The sequence below is a fragment of the Nomascus leucogenys genome, chromosome 14 (genome assembly GCF_006542625.1).
Source record: "Nomascus leucogenys isolate Asia chromosome 14, Asia_NLE_v1, whole genome shotgun sequence".
Classification (NCBI taxonomy): Eukaryota; Metazoa; Chordata; class Mammalia; order Primates; family Hylobatidae; genus Nomascus; species Nomascus leucogenys.
Window position 1 is genome coordinate 38,526,607 of NC_044394.1, and position 16,924 is coordinate 38,543,530.

The window sequence follows — 16,924 nt, forward strand, 5'->3', positions numbered from 1 at the left end:
TGAGATCACACCATTGCACTCCAGCCTGGGTGACAGGGCGAGACTCCATCTCAAAAAAAAAAAAAAAATTGCTAGAGCAAATGTGAAAATTTACATATAGAGCGTGTCATCTTATAACCCAGATAACCTTTCTTGGTTATTTTATATTTTTATGTCTAGGACAGGGTTTTTCAACTTCAGCACTATGGCCAGGTAATTCTCCGCCTGTTGTGGGGTGCTGTCCCGAGCACTGCAGGATGTTCCACAGCCTCCTGCCTTCTACCAGGAGCACCCTCCTACTGCCAGCTGTGATAACTGGAAATGTCTTCAGACATTGTCAAATGTCTCCTGGGTTCAGAGCCACTGGTCTAGATAAGAGCTTTAAAAGCTCTTACCCAATTAAATCAGTGGGTCTCAAACTTGGCAGCACATTAGAATCACCTAGGGTGCTTTGAAAGATACCGATACCCAGACCTCACCGCAGACCAATTAAAAGAGAATCCTGGCCGGGCATGGTGGCTCATGCACTTTGGGAGGCCGAGGCAACAGATCTTGTGAGGTCGGGAGTTTGAGGCCAGCCTCGCCAACATGATGAAACCCCGTCTCTACTAAAAGTACAAAAATTAGCTGGGCGTGGTGGCAGGTGCCTGTAATCCCAGCTACTCGGGAGCCTGAGGCAGGAGAATTGCTTGAACCTGTGAGACAGAGGTTGCAGTGGGCCAAGATCATACCACTGCATTCCAGTCTGGGGGACAGAGCAAGACTTGGTCTCAAAAAAAAAAAAAAAAAAAAAAAAAACAGAATCTTCGGTGGTAGGGAGCAGGGGCACAGGTGGGTTTGAAAGCACCCAGGTGATTTTTTTTTTTTTTTTTTTTTTTTTTTTGAGACGGAGTCTCGCTCTGTCGCCCAGGCTGGAGTGCAGTGGCGCAATCTTGGCTCACTGCAAGCTCCGCCTCCCGGGTTCACGCCATTCTCCTGCCTCAGCCTCTCCGAGTAGCTGGGACTACAGGCGCCCGCCACCACGCCTGGCTAATTTTTTTGTATTTTTAGTAGAGACGGGGTTTCACCGTGGTCTGGATCTCCTGACCTCGTGATCCGCCCACCTCGGCCTCCCAAAGTGCTGGGATTACAGGCTTGAGCCACCGCGCCTGGCTCACCCAGGTGATTTTAATATCAACCAAGGTCAAGAATAACTAAACTTTGAGCAAACGTCACAAACTACCATCCCACATGGAGGGTGCTTGCAAATCTATTTTCATTTAAAACTCTTAACCATGCAAGTCACCCAGGAGGGGAGGGGGAGTATATCTTAGGTGCCAGGTGTGGAAAGTACTAAGACCTAGGAGACGTCAGCCAAGGAGAGATTAGCACCACCTTGGTGCAGCCTTGTCCCTGGCCTTGGCTGCACCTGGACGGGATAATCTTTCTGTGGGATGGACGCCCAGTCCCACCGCGACAGGTTCCATCTTACCTGGACACATCTGGGTCCTGCCTGAAGAGCAGCAGGATGTGCCGGGTGTTGAGAAAGAGTGCCCAGCAGGGGAAGCAGCAGAGGAGCAGAATGAGCGCACTCCGCTGCAGGATCACGCCCACGTGCTTCAGGTTCTGGCTCCCATATGTCTGGTGTGCACACAGCCAAAATGAACCCATTAGCAAAGACCCAGCACCCCAGCTGTCCCAAAAAAGCCTTCAATTGTGCCACATAAAGAAGCAGGTTGGCTGGATGAGGTGGCTCACGCCTGTAATCCCAGCTCCTCAGGAGGCTGAGGCAGGAGAATCGCTTGAACCTGGGAGGCAGAGGTTGCAGTGAGCTGAGATCACACCACTGCACTCCAGCCTGGGGGGCAGAGCAAGATTCTGTCTCAAAAAAAAAAAAAAAAGAAGAAGAAGCCCATGGCCCTAGAGACTTTGCCACAGTGTTTAGGTAGGAGAAGGAAGATGTGAAAGATGCTTCTCAAACTCGGCTTCCATTAGCATTACTGGGGGAACATTTTCAAACCTCTGATGCCAGGATCTCACTAATGACATTCTGGACTTAATTCACCCAGGATGGGATTCAGAGATCTGTACCGTTTTTTTTGTTTTGTTTTGTTTTGTTTTTGGGACGGAGTCTCACTCTGTCACCCAGGCTGGAGTGCAGTGGCGCAATCTCGGCTCACTGCAAGCTCCGCCTCCCGGGTTCACACCATTCTCCTGCCTCAGCCTCTCCGAGTAGCTGGGACTACAGGCACCCGCCACCACACCCGGCTAATTTTTTGTATTTTTTAGTAGAGACGGGGTTTCACCATGGTCTCGATCTCTTGACCTCGTGATCCGCCCGCCTCGGCCTCCCAAAGTGCTGGGATTACAAGTGTGAGCCACCGCGCCCAGGCTTCGTACCGTTTTTTTTAAAAAATTATATTTAAAACAATTTTTCTTTTGCAGAGGTAAACAATCTGAAATTCACACTTCACTTATTTTTAGAGACTGGAAAAAAATTTTTTTTGGGAGGCAAAGGTTGCAGTGAGCTGAGATCGTGCCACTGCACTCCAGCCTAGGTGGAGTCAGAGTCCATCTCAAAAAAAAAAAGTCAGGCTGGGCATTGTGGCTCATGCCTATAATCCCAACATGTCGGGAGGCTGAGGTAGGAGGATTGCTTGAGCCCAGGAGTTCGAGACCAGCCTGTGCAACATGGCAAAACCCTATCTCTACAAAAAATACAAAAAATTAGCTGGGTGTAGTGGCGCATGCCTGTAATACCAGGTACTTGAGAGGCTGAGGCAAGAGGATCACTGGAGCTCAGGAGTTCCAGGCTGCCATGAGCAGTGGGTGTGCCACTGCAGCCTAGCCTGGGAGATAGAGCAAGACTCTGTCTCACAACAAAACAAGCCAAATTTTGTATATCTTTTCAAGTCGTGCACATCTCTTCCAGCTCCAGGTTCAGTGACATATCTCTGGTAGTCTGAAATTAACCAGAGGAAATACTTATACCCCTGGAACTGGCAAACACTGCCAGTCATGTGTTTCCCTCCTTTCCCTTTCACCCAAGGCCTGGTTGCTGAACATTTACCAGCCTGCCACTGGGTGGGGCCAGGCAAGCTGGGTTTTAACAAGCCCTCCAAGCTCAATCAATGCACACTCAATTCTGAGAACCACAGAACTATACCAAATTCAAACGTGGGGAGCAATAGAAGGGAATTTTACAAAATGTCCCCTATTTGATCAAAATATAGGGTAAGGCAGTTGTGCAGACAAAAACTAGTTGACAAGACTGAAAGAAACCTAGTGACATTTCAAAGAAAGCAGGCCAGGAGAAGAGGAGTTGCTGGCTGATAGGCGCTGCAGGTGCTGGCTGCTGAACTCTTCCTGCCAGTGGGGCTCTTCCATCTACACTTGAGAAAAGATGTTTGAGGTCACTGTGAGCATGTGACCACTTCCATTTACCTGGGAGATGAGGGTGTCACAAGCAGAAGATAAGCCGAATCCCACTGAGACACCAGTGACATTGATGACCTGCAAATAAACCCAAAGATAAGGCCCTATAGAGTTAAAGGAGGAAAGGAAGACAAAATCCCTGTGTGTGTTGATAAGAGCCTGCAAAGCTCCTCCTTCAGCATTCACAAGTCAATTTTATCAACTTTGTTAGCTGCCCGGACCCCACTCATACTGAAGCCATTCTCACAGGTTTAACAAGAATTCTGGACAGAACTATAATATATTTTTTTTCTGAGACGGAGTCTAGCTTTGTTGCCCAGGCTGGAGTGCAGTGGCTCGATCTTGGCTCACTGCAACCTCCACCTCCCAGCTTCAAGTGATTCTCCTGCTTCAGCCTCCTGAGTAGCTGGGACTACAGGCTCGTGCTACCATGACCGGCTAATTTTTGTATTTTTAGTAAAGATGGGGTTTCACCATGTTGGCCAGGATGGTCTCGATCTCTTGACCTTGTGATCCACCCATCTCGGCCTCCCAAAGTGCTGGGGTTACAGGTGTGAGCCACCGTGCCCGGCCCAGAACTATAGTATTAATCAGGCTGCACTTTGACCCACTTCCTTATAACTGAAAGTCATGTGGCACCAGACACTGGCCATGTACATCCCCACTGTTCCTACAGATGGGATTTCTGGTGTTACAATGATAAGGCTATTGTTTAAGAATTGTTGGCCAGGTGCGGTGGTTGATGCCTGTAATCCCAGAACTTTGGGAAGCCAAGGTGGGAGGATCGTTTGAGCCCAGGAGTTTGAGATCCGTCTAGGCAGCATGATGAAACCTCATCCCTACAAAAGTACAAAAACTAGCAGGCATGGTGGCACACTCCTGTAGTCCCAGCTATTTCCAGAGGCTGAGGTGGGAGGATCGCTTGAGCCCAAGAAGCAGAGGCTATAGTGAACTGAGATTGCACCACTGCACTCTAGCCTGGGCAATGGAGTGAGACCCTGTCTCAAAAAAAAAAAAATTTCGGCCGGGCGCGGTGGCTCACGCTTGTAATCCCAGCACTTTGGGAGGCCGAGGCGGGCGGATCACGAGGTCAGGAGATCGAGACCACGGTGAAACCCCATCTCTACTAAAAATACAAAAAAAAATTAGCCGGGCGTAGTGGCGGGCGCCTGTAGTCCCAGCTACTCAGAAAGGCTGAGGCAGGAGAATGGCGTGAACCCGGGAGGCGGAGCTTGCAGTGGGCCGAGAGCGCGCCACTGTCGTCCAGCCTGGGCGACAGAGCGAGACTCCGTCTCAAAAAAAAAAAAAAAAAAAAAAAAAAAAAAAAAAAATTTCTGGCCGAGCATGGTGGCTCACTCCTGTAATCCCAGCACTTTGGGAGGCCGAGGTGGGCGGATCACGAGGTCAGGCGTTTGAGACCAGCCTGACGAATATGGTGAAACCCTGTCTCTACTAAAAATACAAAAATTAGCCCGGCATGGTGACGGGCGCCTGTATTCCCAGCTACTCAGGAGGCTGAGGCAGGAGAATCACTTGAATCCGGGAGGCGGAAGTTGCAGTGAGCTGAGATCGTGCCACTGCACTCCAGCCTGGGTGACAGAACAAGACCCCATCTCAAAAAAAAAAAAATTTATTAAGCAGAGCCTGAATTCCAGTGAAACATCTGACACCAGCCAGCTTGAAGACCCGCAAAGAGGACCCGAATCAGCATGAGAACACAGTTTCTTCATCTCCCTGTCCCATGACTTCATGCTGCACTCTTCAACCAATCAACAATCACACTTCAGCCCATTCGAAAACCCTTAAAAACCCTGCCCCAAACTCCTCGGAGAGACTGATTTGATGTTTCCTCATTCAGTGGCCTTACAATTAAACCTCTTTCACTGTTGCAACCTGGCATCTCAGATTACTGACTTGCCACGAGCAAATCGACAAGCCTATTATGGTTACAAGATCTTGGCTGGGTAAGGACATGTACAAGTTTGGAAGGGGAAGGGGAAAAGTCTAGGCTAGAGGTGATTACCCACGCTTTCTCTTTTAAAAAGTCACTTTGCTCTCCAATTTCGGGAATCAGGGACACTTCTTCCGGGAATGCAATGGCACAGTAACACAGAAAAGTCCACCTGCTGGAGACCTAGCATGGCCTGCATCCGTACCCTGGGGGGCACTGGGAGTGCAGAGGCAGTCTGAAGTCCGGACTAGTGCCAGAGGCTTTCCAGGTGTGCTTGCCTTCACCAGGGTCAGCAGCAAACCCTGAAGTTTTGGGGAGCCTAGGGCAGTGCCCCCAAACCAGGGAGTGGTATCACAGGATGTCTGATGCGCTTCCTATCTGGAACCTGGTAACTTGATTCTACAGCAGGGAACCTGTGGACAACAGCCCAAACTGCACCCAGCCTGGAAGCACTGACTTTGATAAGTCCTTGGCCACATCCTGCAATTCCTTGGCCAAAGAGAATCTGCTGAGGCTTGCTAAGTACATTTCTGTCTTCTCCCCTATTGCAAATACAATACTTAAAATTAAAATGGATAATTAAGCCTGGGATTGTCCATGTTGCCCGCTAAAGCCAAAATAAAATAAGCCATGCTGGGTGCAGTGGCTCATGCCTGTAATCCCAGCACTTCGGGAAGCCGAGGAGGGCGGATCACGAGGTCAGGAGTTCAAGACCTGCCTGACCAACATGGTGAAACCCCATCTCTACTAAAAATACAAAAAATTAGCTTGGTGTGGTGGCATGTGCCTGTAATCCCGGGCTGAGGCAGGAGAATCGTTTGAACCTGGGAGGTGGAGGTTGCAGTGAGCCAAGATCGCACCACTGCGCTCCAGACTGGGCGACAGAGCAACACTCCATCTCAAAATAAATAATTAAATAAAATAAAATAAGCCATATATACTCATAGCTAGTTCCACATATACTTGGTGACTAGTTCCCAGGCGTCTTGCATAGTTCATGGATAGCAAACTCAAATGCCTGGCGAGACCAGGCAGATCAAGTGAAATTGTGTCTCCGTCAGGGCAGGAGGAAAGAGGAACATGCACTTGCCCAAGAGCCACTGAATCCACTTTTCTAGAAACACCCTAACTAGACAAACCAAACCCTTTGTTCTTACGTGGCCAGCTGACAATTCCTGGCTGAGATTGATGACATGTCTCTGGTTTTGGGGGTTTGCATCTATTATACAGAGAGGATTTGCGGTTCCTCCTGATTTTAAGTTTGGACACAAAGATCTAGATTTTCACCTTCCAGACCCATTTCTAGATTAGGACTCTCAGTAAGACAGACAACTGAGGGGTGGGCATGGGGGGAGTCGGTTCCTCTGAGGAAGTCAGACTGAACTCCCCTTTTACTGTTCCCCTCCCCCAACTGTGGGACCAAGAGTGGGAACGAGTTCCATGGATTACAAATAAGATGATGTAGGCCGGGCGCGGTGGCTCACGCCTGTAATCCCAGCACTTTGGGAGGCCGAGGTGGGTGGGTCACCTGAGGTCAGGAGTTCAAGACCAGCCTGACCAACATGGTGAAACCCCGTCTCTACTAAAAATACAAAAATTAGCCAGACATGGTGGCAGGCACCTGTAGTACCAGCTACTCAGGAGGCTGAGACAGGAGAATTGCTTGAACCCAGGAAGCAGAGGTTGCAGTGAGCCGAGATTACACCACTGCACTCCAGCCTGGGCGACGGAGCAAGACTCCGTGTGAAAAAAAAAAAAGAAAAGAAAAGAAAACAAAAGAAAAGAAAAGAAATAAGATGATGTGAGGCTGGGCGCGGTGGCTCATACCTGTAATCCCAGCACTTTTGGAGGCCAAGACAGGTGGATTGCTTGAACTCAGGAGTTTGAGACCAGCCTGGGCAACATGGTGAAACCCTATCTCTACTAAAAATACAAATATTAACCAAGTGTAGTGGCGCATGCCTGTAATCCCAGCTACTCAGGAGTCTGAGGCAGGAGAATCGCTTGAACCCGGGAGGCGGAGGTTGCAGTGAGCCGGATCGCACCATTGCACTCCAGCCTGGGTAACAGAGCAAGACTTCGTCTCAAAAATAAAAAAAAAAACAAAATAAAATAAAATAAATGAGAAGATGTGATAGACAGGATAATGCCCTCCCAGATGTCCCCATCCCAATACCCAGAACCTAGGAATCTGCAACGTTACACAGCAAAGGGGAATTAAAGTTGCAGCACCTTGATTTTAGGCCATGAAACCCACTTCAGACTTTTGCACTCCAGCACTGTAAGAGAATAAGTCTGTGTAGGTTTCAGCCACTACATTTTGATGATTTGTTATAGTAGCAGCAGAAGGCAAACACAGACAGTGTTGGTAAACCTGCCAGAAAGCCGACACGTACCGCGATCGCCAGTGTGACTGCGTCCAGCTCCAGCTTGCCCAGGTGGCCACAGAACACGGAGCTTATGAAGCTGATCAGGAACACCATCAGCTGAACCAAGAACTGGGAAGAGAGGGGAACGGGAAGGGAGGTGAGTGCCCACCATTGCAGGGAAGCCTGGGGCCCCAAGGGTGACCCCGACCCAACAAGTCCAGTCAGAAGTAAAGAAATACAACTTCAGTGAGCCTCTGCCACCTTTCACAGGCAAATGTACAATTTCTGGGGCTGGGGATGGGAGGCTTCTTGAAATATTAAAACATTTATTTGCAACCACTGGGTCAGAATCACTTTTTTCAGAACTTCCCAGCCTTTTCAGCTCTTCTTTTTTTTGAGACGGAGTCTCACACTGTCACCCGGGCTGGAGTGCAGTGGCGCGATCTTGGCTCACTGCAACCTCCACCTCCCAGGTTCAAGCAATTCTCCTGTCTCAGCCTCCTGAGTAGCTGGGATTACAGGCAGGCGCCACCACACCCAACTAATTTTTGCATTTTTAGTAGGGACGGGGTTTCACCATGTTGGTCAGGCTGGTCTTGAACTCCTGACCTCGTGATCTGCCTGCCTCGGTCTCCCAAAGTGTTGGGATTACAGGCATGAGCCACCGCGCCCAGCCTGCCTTTTCGGTTTTTCAGTTCAGTTTCTCAAGTCATAGATCACATTAAATTTCCTCTGCAATCTGCAGAGGCTGCCTTCTGGGATAACCCCCTTGTTATCCAAGATTCCTAGTGAGGACTGGAGAGAATACAGCGATCAACAACAAGAATCCATTCCAGCAAGGAAGTCCGTGGACAGGAGGAGCTGGAGGTAGCGATGAGATCGTCCACTTGGAGTCCCAGTGGGATCCGGACTCTCAGGGCGAAACATTACAGGCCTGCTGAATGCCTTGCATTCTAGGAAGCCTCAGATGTGAGGGCAAATTCTGGAATATTGAACCATTCTTCCTCGAAATTCCAGTGGGCAATTCTATGAATTGCTCCACAATGCTTTCACTGCACGATTGGATAATGAGCTTATTTCTGGAGGTTAACTTAAAATCACCTCCTGCCCCCCACCCACTAGACCCAGGCAGTCCAGTATCTCTCATGGGGAAGCCCCTCTCCCCTGGCAGGCTACATGGCCCAAAATGGGGAGTTCACCTGACCCCTGCTCCCTAGGAGAGAATGGGTACCTAAGGATTTGCTGCTGCCGCCGCTGCCTGCATCTGCCCCATGGGGTCCTCACTGAAGCTGATAACCCAGAGTTGGTGATGCTGCTGCTGGTCCAGCCACAGGGCCGCCTCTCACCACCCTCAAGAACAGAGTCCTCTGTGCTGAGCCCACAGAAAGGTCCCTCTTTTAGGGCTCCAATGACTTAGCTTCTAGAGCTGACCTCCACCAGGCTCACACACAGCCCATCTGCCAGCTCGGCAGCCACCCTAAAATTGCTACGTCAGGACCTCATCAGGCCCCCAAGCCATAATGGTTCCGATGATCTCCCTCTTTTCTTCCCTAGAATCCACATCCCGGGAGAGACCGTTTTCAACTCCTGTGATGGGCCCAGACCTTCAGAGCATGCACAGCCTGTTCCTAACCCTGTTGTAGGAGAAGCATCTTTCTTGTATGAACTCCTACATGATCCAGGCACTTCTCTCACTACTACAGAAGCCTAATGTGAATTTAATCGCCAACAGTCCCCCTGCTACTTAACATGAGAAGCGCTTTTGCAATGTTCTGCGTAAGCCAAAATAAGACAGAAGATGGGAATAAAAAGGGGTGGGGTGGAGGTGTCAATAAAAAAAGCTGACATGAAGAACCAGATGCTGTAGAATCTAAACCTAGAGCCAATGGACACCCAGTAGGCCCATACTGGTGCCACACGATTTGGGCGCTGTCACCACCCTTACGGATGTCCCCTATGGTTTCATTAGGTGGAGCTTGGTGTCTCTTTAAATTGTGAATTCATGTACCTTTGAAGGCTCATGTACCTTTGAAGGCCACAGAGTCCCTTTTATTTGTAAACTCGGCATCACTTCCAAATCTGTTCAGTTCACTGTGCTTTAAGCTTTTGCACATCATCTGTCACAAACGGTTGTGTTCACAGAATCTGTCTTCTCCTTTCCCACGGAACATCACGTTTCCACTCCACAGTTCCCTGCCTCCCTGCGGGCCACCTGTGAGCTGTTTTTCATGGCTTCGCATGGAAGTATGCTCAGTCTCCCCTACTGCCCGGCTTTTGGAGTGGCGCCCAGGTCTTACCATCACAAATTGCACTGCCCTGAACATCTTTCTCACTTGGGTGGGGGCCAGTCCAAGGGTGGGAATCATTAGATGTCTCGGATACAAAAAGCCAGGAAGTCGAGCTGAGTTAGACTAATCCATGTGAGATGCATCTTCAATGTCAATGCCAGCAAAAATAGTTTTTTTGAGAGCCGCTGAGGCTCTACAAGGGTTATGGCAACAACCCTGTACTCCGACTGCCTGAATCAGGCAGCCTCATGTAGCCAGCCCATCCTGAAAGTCCGTGCCAGGGATCTCGGCTTGAGTCCAGATTTACTAACCTCTTCTCAGATCCTGGTTTCAAGCCCTTTGGGTGAACGCTTGGCCACAGACTGTGGATCATGTACACAAGGGTCACCTGGGAGCCTTTGCCCTGGCCCATCTCAAGACCCAGGAGGTTAGGCCGGGTTCAGCGGCTCACGCCTGTAATCTTAACACTTTGGGAGGCCGAGGTGGGTGGATCACCTGAGGTCAGAAGTTCGAGACCAGTCTGGCTAACGTGATGAAGCCCCATCTCTTCTAAAAATACAAAAAATTAGCTGGGCGCAGTGGTGCACGTCTATAATCCCAACTACTCAGGAGGCTGAGGCAGGAGAATCACTTGAACCCAGGAGGCAGAGGTTGCAGTGAGCGGAGATCAAGCCGCTACACTCCAGCCTGGGTGACAGAGAGAGACTCCATCTCAAAAAAAAAAAAAAAAAAAAAAAAAAGACCCAGGAGGTCCGTGGGGCTAGGAATCTTCATTTCAGTATATCCCCATGCTCCCTCATACACACCCAGGCAAGATGCATGTGCATGTGGTCCAGGGCCACACTTTGAGAGTGCTCCAGACCCTCTGGGACTGTGCTGTCACACAGTGTATTTCTGTGCCCAGGGAATGAACCAATTCTGGACAAAGGCCTGTTCTGCTAGATGTCTCAGCAGCTGCTGTCTGAAGAACAGCCTGAACTGGCAGTGGCTTGGACAGAGCTGAATGGATGACAGAAATTGCCAGACTGGGCCGGGCACAGTGGCTCACGCCTGCAATCGCAGCACTTGGGGAGGCTGAGGCGGGAGGACTGCTTGAGCCCAGGAGTTCAAGACCAGCCCAGGCAACATTTTGTAGAGACCCCGTCTCTACAAAAAATACCAAAAATAGCATGCGTGGTGGCATGCACCTGCGATCCCAGCCACTCAGGAGCCTGAGGCAGGAAGGATCACTTGAACTCAGGAGTTTCAGGCCGCAGTGAGCCATCCACACCACTGTATTCCAGCCTGGGAGACAGAGCGAGACCCTGCTTCAAACAAAGAAACTTCCAGACTGACCGTGCTTCCGTCCCTTCTTGTCACAGTGACCCTGCTCAGATTTTGGCCAGACAACAATAAGCAAACTTGGCAGCCAGATAAAGACCTTCAGCACCTGGCAGCTTTAGAAGTTGCTCTCCAGGGCCAGGCACCTCCAGACAGCCTCTCCTACCCCCTCCCATGACTGCTGAAAGTTCACTCACTGGAAAGAAGCTGAGAGGTCACCTGGGAAAGCCCCCCTTCTTTTACACGTGAGGAAGCACAGCCCAGGAGGTTTCGCAACTAGCCCAGCCACCTGACTCTCAACTCAGATGGTTACATACAGCCACTGTCTTTGGAGCACAAAGTACATCCCAGCACTGGGGGAACAGGTGTGAGTTAGACACCATTACTCCATTCCTGCCCCATGGGACCCACAGTACAGATGGTCCTGACTTACAATTTTTCAACTTTGCAATGGTGCAAAAGCAATGTACGTTCAGTAGAAACTGTACTTGGAATTTGAGATATTGATCTTTTCCCGGAATAGTGATGTATAGTCTCAGACTTGCAGTGCCTGTCAGGGCAGTGGGCCACAGCTGCCCATCAGCCCTGCCATCATGAGAGCAGGCAGCTGACACTCTACAGTGGACTGTGTTGCCAGCGTTTTTTGGGTATTTTGTTTTGTGTTTTCGCATCCCACCATAACTACAAAACAGCCATCTGTGTCTCCTGCTTCTGGGGAAAAGAAGGCAGCTATTACTCTTGCAATGGAACTGAAGATAATTGGCCAGCAAGGAGGTGGCAAGCCAGTCATGGCTGTCCCATGCAAGTCAGGACTCTTGCAATCTGTGATCTCATCCTTTAGAGGCATTTTGACTTAATGATATTTTCAGTGCATATAACCCCATCGTAAGCCAAGGAGCATCTGTAGAATAGGGAAAGATGTTCAAAACGCAATAAATAACACAGCTCAAGACATTTGCGTGATGAGCTGTGGGGTGCAGCAGAGAATTCAGAGAAGGTTTCCAGGGGAAATGAAGTGGAGCTGAAACCTGCATGATGAACAAGTCAATGTCAAATAGTCAGGTGCCAGAGACTTGTCTGTTGGGGAGGACTTTCCAGGCTGAGGCACTGAAAGGAGGCTGGGTGGAGGGTGTAACCAGAAGATAGGGACGAAAGATGAGGCTGGAGGCCTGGCCAGGGCCAGGCCATAGAGAGCCTTGCAGGACCAAGGAAAGGGTTCTGAGCAGGAGGCACAAGCTCAGAAGTGCATTTGAAAAGGACTTGGTGGCTCCATGTGGACCATGAGAGCGGAGATACGAAAAAGTGGATCCCTCTGAGAGGTATTTAAGGAGCTAAAGCCAAAGGCCTTGGTGAGGATGGATTGGAGGAGGAAACGGGGAGTAGAGGCGGCGGGGGCTGGACCTCACCCGGCTTTCCTCTATCCAGCTCCTGCCATCTTTGACTACTTCCTCTCACCCTTTGAATGGAAGGAACCACCTTCCCTGTAGGTCTTCCCCTCCTTGGGCCTAGGCCTGTCTGTCTCTGACCAGGCTTCTCCTGCTGAATCTGGTGTCAGTAACCACTTCCTGATCAGTATCTTCCCCATTGCCTTCAGGACACAATTCAAAAGGTCAGCCTGCATTTTTTCCTTTGTGTGTCCTGGGTAAAGTGGGTCTCTCGAGATCCCCCACCTCACCCCCCTCAACCTGCCTGCCTTCTCTGATATTTCTGCCCTGTAGCCCTAGAAGGTCCACCAGCTCCTTCCCACACAAGTGGAAACATTTTCCTGAGCTGGGGCCTAGGCTATCCCACATCTGTTACATCCCGGGCAATGCCCGGGGGTCCATCTTTGGGGTTACTTTTCAGAACTTTTGCTGTTTTGATTCAGCCAGGTGATGAGAGGCTGATGAAAAAGAGGAGGCACAGCTGGAGTACCCGAGGCCAGGTATCTGCACGTTCCTTCCCTTGCAAATCCAGTCTTCCTCAAGCTTTCTCCAGGATAAAATGGATGCATCTTTTGAGAAGTAAGCACCATTCAGCTCATATTTCCATTGTGTTATGAGTTATTCTCTTTAAAAGGCCTCATTTAAAGCCCAGTGAGACCTCAAGGGTCAGGGTTAACTTGAGAGGTCTGGAAGGGAGATGGCGAATGAGAGAGAAAATTACAGAGAGGAGAGCCAGACAGGGCATCGTCCTCATTTTATGTTAGACACTTGGAGAAGAAAGTATTGGACAATGAGCATGGGAAAAGAAGGAGGTGGTCTCTCCTTATCCCATGCCCTTTAGCAAACAGAAAACTTTACAGCAGATGGGATTAGAGATGGGAGACAGACCCAGGTGGGTCCACATACACTTCATGAGAGACTAAACAGGTAGCAAAACTCTACAATCACGTTTTCACAAAGCAGACACACACGCACAAAGGACTGGAAGGAAAGCTCCCAAATTACCTCTCAGTAGTGAGATTTCAGAGGGTTTTTCCTTTTGTTGGTCTTGGTTTTCTATTTTTTTCTACAGTAAATATGCATGACATTTGTAATAAGCACGATGGTATACATGTATGTACATACAAAGAGAAAAGGTGAGGTCCCCAGCATGTCAGTCTAGTGCTCATCCCTGGAGACCTGGAGAGGTCCCCCACATCAAGGGGATCAGGCTACTGGGAGGGCTGGATTTCAGAAAACTGCCCTGTTATTATTATTATTATTATCGCTATACTATTAAAGCAATAACAGGCTGGGCAAGGTGGCTCATGCTTATAATCCCAGCTCTTGGGAGGCCGAGGCAGGAGGATTGCTTTAGCCCAGGAATTCAAGCAATGGGCAACACAGGGAGACCCTATCTCTAACCCAAAATACAAAAATTAGCCAGGCATGGTGGTGTGTGCCTGTAGTCTCTGCTACTCCAGAAGTTGAGGCTGCAGTGAGCTGTGATCGCACCACTGCACTCCAGCCTGGCGGACAGATCAAGACCCTGTCTCAAAAAGAAAAATTAATAAAACAATAATAGCCTTAGAAAGCCCCTTCTCACAGCAGCTCTGTGAGGGAGTGTTGAGGCAAGACACGACTATTATCTCCATTTTACAAATGAATATGCAGAGACCAGAAGAGGTTAAGAGGCTGTTTCAATCCGCACAGCTGCTTCCTGACTTACTTTCGGAGGTCAAAGCAGGGCAAGCAGTCCCAGGTTCTGAGATTCCAAATCATGAGGTGCTTTTTTTTTTTTTTTTTGAGACGGAGTCTTACTCTGTCGCCCAGGCTGGAGTGCAGTGGTGCAATCTCTGCTCACTGCAAGCTCCGCCTCCCGGGTTCACGCCATTCTCCTGCCTCAGCCTCCTGAGTAGCTGGGACTACAGGCGCCCGCCACCGCGCCCGGCTAATTTTTTGTATTTTTAGTAGAGACGGGGTTTCACCGTGGTCTCGATCTCCTGACCTCGTGATCCGCCCGCCTCGGCCTCCCAAAGTGCTGGGATTGTTTTTTTGTTTGTTTTTGTTTTTTTGAGACAGAGTTTCACTCTTTTTGCCCAGGCGGGAGTGCAATGGCGCGATCTCGGGTCACTGCAACTTCGCCTCCCGGGTTCAAGCGATTCTCCTGCCTCAGCCTCCCAAGTAGCTGAGATTACAGGCGCCTGCCACCATACCCGGCTAATTTTTATTTTTATTTTTGTATTTTTAGTATAGACAGGGTTTCACCAGGTTGGCCAGGATGGTTTCAATCTCTTGACCTCGTGATCTGCCTGCCTCGGCCTCCCAAAGTGCTGGGATTACAGGCGTGAGCCACCGCGCCCAGCCATGAGGTGTTTTTGTTTTGTTTTGTTTTGTTTTTTGAGACCAAGTCTCACTCTGTCGTTCAGGCTGGAGTGCAGTGGCACCATCTTGGCTCACTGTAACCTCCACCTCCCAGGTTCAAGCGATTCTCGTGCCTCAGCCTCTGGAGTAGCTGGGACTACAAGCGCCCGCCACCACGTCTGGCTAATTTTTGTATTTTTAGTAGAGACGTAGTTTCACCATATTGGCCAGGCTGGTCTCGAACTCCTGACCTCGTGATCCATCTGCCTCAGCCTCCCAAAGTGCTGGGATTACAGGCGTGAGCCACCGCGCCCTGCCCCAAATCATGAGTTCTTTCTGGTCTGTGAGAAAGCATCGCCGATGGATCTTATTCCATGTCTTTGACCTCGGCATTTCTCTTGCTGTCCTGCACACCACAGCGGGTGACACAATATCCCACAAACCACCAAGCCCCCACTCCAGGGGCACAGAGGCCCCCTCAGCCCGCGCAGGTGCAGAATGTGGGCCTCAAAGCCAAAAGCTTACTCACGCCTTAAGTGCATACCAGTTGCTTCTTGTGCCGCGTCCTACCCTCTCGGTTTGAAAACCACCCAAGCTGGCAGGAGAACGTGGATGGGATTATATTTTTGTGGTTTTAAAAACCACATTACTTTTAGGAGACAAGGCAGAAACAGCCCTAACCTAATGATTAAAAAGAAAAGAATCCCACAGATAAGAACACCTCGACCCCACAAAGACCCACATTAAAACCCCGTTTTTCTTTCACATACATAATTATTGGCGGGGAGGGGGTGATACAGGATGCCTCTGGTTTCCTCAGTAGAGGTTGACTGAATTCTGAAGAAATCATTTCGCAGCTCTAAGTCCACGACGGACCACGCACCCCCTCCTCCGTGCCTCGGGATTATTTAGATCGCAGAGCTCCCGAACTTTTTACCGCTACTTTTCAAAGAAACAAGTTCCCTTGTGTTTGGAAGTTCAGGCACTTTGCGCTTTATTGGTTGGAATCAGCTCCCAGAGAAGGCAACTCTGGATGCAAATGCAGCCTGGACCTGGTTAGGCGCAAAGGTCCCAGTTCCCCAGTGTCTCCTGGCGCAGGAGGCTGGAGCCGCCGGCCTTTCCGAGCCAACGTGCGCCCGGGCGCGTGCCAGCCGTTCCCGCAGTGCCCCGCGGGGCTCCCAGCCGTGTGGTGCGGAGCGGAAGGCGGCCGGGACGCAGGCAGAGGAGCTGGGGTGCCCGCCCGGCTCCTGGCACGATGCTCCCTGGAGCCCGCCCGCGGCCAGCTCGCTCGGTCCCTAAACCCCGCCAAAGTCACCCGCGGAGGCAGAAATCACCAGGTCCCCAGCCCGCCGGGACCGGCCTCCCACCGAGGCCACCTTACCGCGGGGCCCGCCAGGACCAAGAGCGCCCACAGCTCTTCTCGGAAGGCAGACAGCCGCAGGCAGCGCGACCCATGGATCTCAAGGGTGGCCTCCGGGCCTCCGCGCACTGGCGCGGGCTCCTGAGGAGCCTCCATGTAACTGGCGCGCTGCGGCCGGGTAGCGCGGAGGCCGGCAGTGGGTAACGGCGCAGCGCAGTCTGCTCTGCAGTCCCCGCCCCGGCCGCCCGCCCAGAGCCCGCCCCGCGCCTGGCGCCCGGGGCCCATGCTGAGCGCGCAGCCAGGCAGCCTGCGACCTTGGGCGCGCCCCCTTGCACCTCTCTCTGCACCACTGCGGACGCCTGCGGGTCTTGCAAAGACCAAGGAACTCCTGCACTTGGAAGGCAAAGTTTGAAAAAGCTCTGGAAACTAACGGAACGCGCTCCGGGAGCTGGGTCCTCCAAGTCTCGGACGCCAGG

General features: G+C 50.7%; 1 protein-coding gene across 2 annotated transcripts in view; it reads right to left on the reverse strand.

Annotated features, from left to right (window-relative positions):
* The window catches only part of LOC100591962 (multidrug and toxin extrusion protein 1), a 44,634-nt gene extending 27,986 nt beyond the window's left edge, over positions 1-16,648 (reverse strand). Inside the window, exons 1-4 of one of the 2 annotated variants that reach the window (XM_003262557.2) lie at positions 16,470-16,648; positions 7,741-7,842; positions 3,403-3,471; positions 1,451-1,599 (exon numbers count right to left, since the gene is read on the reverse strand). In XM_003262557.2, coding sequence (XP_003262605.1) covers positions 1,451-1,599; positions 3,403-3,471; positions 7,741-7,842; positions 16,470-16,604 — 455 coding nt within the window. In that variant the 5' untranslated portion in view covers positions 16,605-16,648. The remainder of the gene's footprint in view (positions 1-1,450; positions 1,600-3,402; positions 3,472-7,740; positions 7,843-16,469) is intronic. The other variant, XM_003262558.4, reaches the window with a different exon arrangement.
* Positions 16,649-16,924: the final 276 nt, after the last annotated feature.